A 5,946-nucleotide genomic window follows, 5' to 3' on the forward strand; every position below is an offset into this window, starting at 1 on the left:
GCGGGGCGCGAGGCCGGCGCGGACCGCGCCTCTGCGCCCAGACTCTGGCCCTCCACCCCCAGGTTCCCTCTCCTCCAACCCCAGCTCCCGGCCCCCACGGTCCCTCTTCCACCCCCAGGCTTCCCTCCGCCTCCAGCTCTTCTCCCTCCATCCCCTTCTCTCAAGCTACTGCATCCTAGCTCCGGGTAAGGGAATCCCGCAGGGCTCCCAGGAGGAATCGTCCAGGTGAGAGGGCCAGGAGGGGCTGTGATACCCGGTTTAGGGTCCTACAGCCCCTGGACAGACTGATGGCGGAGAGCCCTCCTCTGAGCCTCTCCGCTACTTATTTCCCCTCTCAGTGCCTCAGTTTCTTCTGTGTAGGGGAGAATGACACCTTCACCTCAGAGCCGTGTGAGGTTTGAATGACACTTCACAGACAGTGTCAGAGGATAGGTGTCAGAGGATAGCACCAGCATGAATACACAAATACAGGAGCCCTAATTACAGTCTCTCCTGGTTATTAAGATAGCACAAGAGCTGAGGGCTCAAATCCCAAAGTAATTCCCCCCTAAGGGCCCTTTCAACTCTGTTAAAAGCCCTTGGTTTTGACCCCCAGCAATCCTGAGTTCTGGCGAGCCCCAGTAACACCCAGACAGGGGCAGGGGAACCCTGGGCTTCACAGGGGGTGGCAGAAAGTCCAGGGTGTGTGCTGTGCCTGCTCACCAGCCTCAGTCCCACTGGAAGAAGGAGCAGTCACGCCCTGGGGTCAGCAAGCTTCATGGGAAGAGATCTTTGGGCCGCTGCCTGAGACTTTTGTGGTCAAGGCAAGCCCTCCCGTCTACCTGCCAGCCCTGAGCCTGGCACGCTCTGAGCGCTTGGCAGACAGTTATTATTTTGACTTTTGTCTCAGGCTATCACCAAATGTCCTTCAAGCACAAACATTAGGATATTCTTCTCTCTCATCAGAACCTCCTGTCTCCCCCACACCCTCCTTTAATACCCTCTCAAGATCAAGGGGGTGGAGAGAAGGGGGCGACAGAGGGAGGGGTCTGACCCTGCCCTCCCCCAGCTTCAAGGACAGACACACACCTCCAGAATTAGCCTCTATCCCAGCCTTATCTCCCACACTACCTCAGGTCAGACAGATGGGGGTGGAGGTGACATTTCTCACCTCAGGGTCAGGGCGAGGAGCCCTAGAAGGGAGAAGATTAGTCAGAAAATCTGGCAGCAGCGGGTGGAATCTGGTCCTCCAGAGTAGTGCAGAGGAAGGGGGAGGCCAAGTCCTGATCCCTGACTCAGCTGACTGTGTGACCTGGAAGCCTCAGTTTACCCCCTCCTCTTGTGTAATAACTGTCATGCACAAGCCATACAAACCTCCCAGAAACCAACCCCACCTCCTGAAAGTCTGCCCTAAGTTCTAGAACTCCTACAAATCCCAAATATTCCCACCTCCATGGGGCAAGGGGGGGGTGTGTGCCCCGCCCCCACCAGAGGGCGCCCTGGGACAGAATTCCCTCTCCTGGTTAGGCAGGTCTGACGCCCGGTTAATGACATGTTGGGCATCGCACAGCGGCACAGAGAAGGTTGGAAAATTGCCCGGGTTCCTCCTCCTTCGCCCCCACCCCAAAGGAGGAAAGTGGAGGAAACACTGGGTCTCGGCCTCCGGAGGGGCCCCCAGTGCTTGTCCCGCTCCATTTCAGGAACCCAGGTTCCACTATCCCCCACACCACCCCTAATTCTGATCAGGGCTGGTGGAGAAGGCAGCAGGAGGGCGGCAGGGTGGCCTCCCATTCCAGAGTCCCAGCAGCTCAGAGGCCCTGCCTGGCCCAGGGATCCAATACCTCAGTCCTACTCAAGGACTCAGGCTTGAGAGCTCCAGGTCCAGGGATTCAGGAGTCCCAGCTCCAAATCTCCCCGGTCAAAGCGTCTGAATCCTCCATTCCAAGAACTCAAGTCTCTCTCCTTCTGCCCGTAAACCAAGTACCCAAGTCCTTTCCTTCCAAGAACCCTGGCGTCTGCGCACCCCCAATTCCACACTGGGATCCGGCATCCGAGTCCCCTCCCAGCCCTCCCAGGGACGAGGGTGTCGGGCTCCTCCACAGCCGCTGGACCCGAGGGGGGTGGAACTCACGGATCCGGGGCAGATCCTGGCACCGGGGGGGCTTACTCCGGCTCCGGCTCCGGCTCCGGCTTCGGGGAGCCGAGGACGGGGCGGGGCAGGCGCTGAGAACAGGTTAGACGACGTGACTCGGGGTGGAGGGAGGCGGGGCCCCGCGAGGGAGGGGGAACTGGGGTCGCCTCAAGCACCTTGGGACTTGTAGTCCGGGAGGAGCAGGGCGCAGACTGAGCCATTCCCATCTGGATTCACTCAGTCTTTTTCACAGACAAGAAGGGCCAAGTCCAGAAACTGAAAGCGACACAGTCACAGAGGTCAGAGTCCAGACTCGTACCTTGCCATGGCTGCAGGAGATGGATTCCCGCCGCCCTGCCCCACTCCCCAGGCTAATTGTCTCTATTTAATGATGATCTGGAGTAGAAGGCTCGAGTCTAGGGGAACTCTCATGTTCCCCTCCCGAAAGTGAAGAGATATCCCCTCGGGTCGCTGAGCCTCACCCACACGGTCTGGGAAAAGGGAAGTTTGGCTCTTTACAGGGTTTCCCAGCAATTGCGCTCAAAATCGGGCTGTTTGAACTACAACCCCCAGCAGCTTCCGCGACAGGTAATAGGCACCTCCCCGCCTCGGGCCTTCTGGGAATTGTAGTACAAGAGCCCACAGGGGCGGCGCCCGGGTGTCGCGCCCACGCGCGGAACTGTCTGGAGATCCCAGGCGAAGAGAACGTTTGCCCTCTTCCCCTGACCCTCTCCCCGCTCTGGGATAAGGGGGGCGCCCCAAATCTGGAGTAGGATCCGAAATCTCTATAGAGGCGGAGGGAAGGGGCGCTGACACACCGGCTAGGAATGCAGTCGGGTCACCCTGTCTAGCCGCGGTCCCCGGCTCCGCCCGCCGCCCCACTCGATGCGGTCCTAGTGGGGAGCCGCCAGGGCGCGTCCCCCAAACCTGCGGCCACGTGCCGCTGTTTACACACGGCCCGGGACCGGTCAGGGGCACTGGTCAGGTCCTTGACCTTACTCAAAACCATCAGGAAGGTCCCCCACGCACGAGACTAAATCCGCGGAGACGTCAGCACGTCTGCAATCACCCACAGCCCCGCCCTTTCGCCCGCACCGCCCCACGCGTGTCCCGCTCCGGATGCTCCGCCCCTGGATCGATAGGCTCCTCCCCCTGTGTTTCCCGCTCCCCTGGAGCCCAGAAGCTCCTCCTCCGGCTGGTTCGTCACGCCCTCGGGAAGCTTTACCCCCCTTCCTCCCTTTAACCACCTCTCCCGCTCAAGTTCTGATTTGCCGAGGTACATGGGCCTCCAGTACCACCGAAGGCACTGGGCGGCCGACGAGACGCTTACCTGTCTCTTTAAGAACTTCAGGCCGCTCGGTCTTCCTGTCCCTTTAAGAGTTCGGGCCTCTCAGTGCGGCTGCCCCTTTAAGGCGGTGTCGGAGCAAAGAACGTCCGCGCGGTGGAGGGGGGGTCTCGCCGGACCTGGCGCCGCTCTAACCGCCACCAAACCGCCAACCAGATGTGCCGAACCGAAGCAGCTTTTCTGGAAAAGGCGCCCTCCTCGATCGTCTGCCCCGCTCAAGTGGGAATGCTCCCCGGCTCTGCTCAGAGAGCGAGCGGGACCCGAGCGACACCCCCCGGCTCCGCGTCACATGGGCGCTCCCGGGCGGAGCCCCACCCCCTCGGCTCCACGTGGTCGGCGGCCGGGCGGCCGCGGCTCTGGCTGCCGGGTCTGCGCAGCATGGGTCCCGGGACGGCGGGGCCCCCGTCGGGCGGTGAGTTGCCTCGGGAAGGGCCGACGGGGTCAGAGGGCTGGCTGGCGAGAGAACGGGGCGCCCGGGACATTTGGGCGGAGGAAGGGACACCGGATGCGGGAACCGCAGAGAGAGTGTGGCAGGGGGTGTGCGGGAGATCGGAAGTAGGGGAGGCTACGCAGGGGAGAAGCGCGCCCCAGCGAGCCGAACCGGGGGGCTCGGGGACCGGGCGGGCAGAGGGAAGAAGCCAAGTGACGAGCTGGGACAGAAAGGCCCTGGAGGGTGAGGCTGGCAGGAGCGCGTCAGGGAACCGTTCTCTTCCCTAGGTGCTGCTCGCTTCTCTTGCCCCCCCAACTTTACCGAGATGCCTCCAGCCTCAGAGTCTACTCGTTTCTCCTTAGAAGGGCTGACGGGCCCCGATACCGAGCTGTGGCTTATCCAGGCCCCTGTAGACTTCGCCCCAGACTGGTGAGTGGCCCCAGATGCCCTTCCCCGAATACTGTCCATCCCACTGGCTGAACTGCGGGAAGTTTGAGGGGACATTTCTGAGGTACACAGAAATGCTGCTTCTCAACTCCATTCATTCCCTTTGTGCTTAAAAATTTAAAAAGTCTGATCAAGCTCCTGCCTCCCCCTTTCTCCCATCAGCCTCAACGGCAGATTGGTGCCTCTTTCTGGCTCCCAGATGGTGAAGGGCAAGCTGGAAGGCAAGCGGCACCGCTATCGGGTCCTTGGCAGCAGCGGCCCCCGGGAGGGAGAAGCCACCCTGCTGGCCCCCTCAGCAGACGCAGGAGGGGGACTCACCTGTGCCCCCGCCGCCCAGGGCAACCTACGGATATTCGAGGGTCCCCAAGGGTCCCCATCAGGGACTGCCCTGCAGCCCATCCCAGCCAGTCCTGCACCACAGATCCCCCCTGGCCTGAGGCCCCGGTTCTGTGCCTTTGGAGGCAGCCCGCCAGTCACGGGGCCTGGCTCAGCCTTGGCCCTGACGTCGCCATCCTCGAGGAAGAAGAAAAAGAAGAGGCACACGCCAGAGGCCTCAGTTCCTCCGGAGACAGTGAATGGACATGGGGCAGTAGAGGTAGACTCAGCTTTGGGGAACGTGGGGAAGAAGAAGAAGAAGCAACAGCGGAGTGAACTGGAGGCGGCGGCAGCGACAGAACCCGCCGCAGAGATGCTGGAGCCGGTGGGCGTCCTGTTCCCACCCGCCACCAAGAAGAGGAAAAAGAAACCCAAAGAGGCAGAAACAGTCCAGCCAGAAGCGGGGATGCTGGAGCGAGAAGCACAGGCAGAGCTGGGACTTGTGGTTAAAACTGAGCCGCCGGAAGAGACACGCCTCTCCCCCAGCAAGAAGAGGCGGAGGCAGAAGAGGACAGAAAGCGCCGAGCCTGAGCCTGAGCCAGAGCCCGAGCCCGTGGAGGGGGCAGGCGTGGAGGGGGCAGGCGGCGGGGCTCCCCTGCGGGTGGCAGTGAAGCCGCGGGAGGAAGCCCTCCCTGCGCCATCCCCCAAGAAGAAGAAGAAGAAGGAAAAGGGGCACGACGTGATGGCGCCCGGGACTGAGCCCCAGCCGGAGACTGGGCCCCAGGAGCTCCACGAGGAGACGGCAGCGCCTGACCTGCCGCTTGGAGTTGAGCCTCAGGCCGGGGCCACGGCATCCGCCAAGAAGAGGAGGAAGAAAGAAAAGCGGCCAGCGCAGTCCAGGGCAGAGGAGGTGGTGTCCCAGGCGGCGCTGGCGCCACGTGGCCTGGAGCCTCCCGTGGCTCTCGCCTCCCCCAGGAAGAAGAAGAAAGACAGAGGCCACAGAGCCACAGAGCCGGGCGCGGACCCACCGGGCCCCGCAGGGGAGCTGATGCAGCCTGGAGCCAGGGCAAGCCGGGCGTCTGCCAGGGAGCAGCAGCAGGGCCAAGAAAGCGGGGTGCCAGAGGCGGTACCCCAGGGGGACACGCCAGAGCCTCTGCTGGATCTGGGGCCTGGGCAAGTAGTTCCCACAGGACGGGAGAAAAAGCGGAAGAAGAAACTGCAGCCAAGTCCTATGTAGCTGGAACACGCACGGCCGCAGAAGGCGGCGGCCCTGTGACTGCGCCAGCACAGCAGCCAGAG

General features: G+C 62.3%; 2 protein-coding genes across 2 annotated transcripts in view; one reads left to right on the forward strand and one right to left on the reverse strand.

Moving 5' to 3' along the window:
• PPP1R13L (protein phosphatase 1, regulatory subunit 13 like) overlaps positions 1-3,510 on the reverse strand; it is a 15,852-nt gene extending 12,342 nt beyond the window's left edge. Inside the window, exon 1 of the mRNA XM_012733488.1 lies at positions 3,441-3,510. The gene's annotated coding sequence lies outside the window, so the exon portion shown is untranslated. The remainder of the gene's footprint in view (positions 1-3,440) is intronic.
• Positions 3,511-3,595: 85 nt separating this feature from the next.
• CD3EAP (CD3e molecule, epsilon associated protein) lies at positions 3,596-5,903 on the forward strand. Its single transcript, XM_012733747.1, has 3 exons — positions 3,596-3,867; positions 4,173-4,314; positions 4,495-5,903. The coding sequence occupies exons 1-3, from the start codon at positions 3,612-3,614 to the stop codon at positions 5,882-5,884; spliced, it is 1,788 nt and encodes a 595-aa protein (XP_012589201.1). The 5' UTR covers positions 3,596-3,611; the 3' UTR covers positions 5,885-5,903.
• Positions 5,904-5,946: the final 43 nt, after the last annotated feature.

This window comes from Condylura cristata, unplaced genomic scaffold (genome assembly GCF_000260355.1).
Source record: "Condylura cristata isolate star-nosed mole 26May11 unplaced genomic scaffold, ConCri1.0 scaffold00041, whole genome shotgun sequence".
Taxonomy (NCBI): domain Eukaryota; kingdom Metazoa; phylum Chordata; class Mammalia; order Eulipotyphla; family Talpidae; genus Condylura; species Condylura cristata.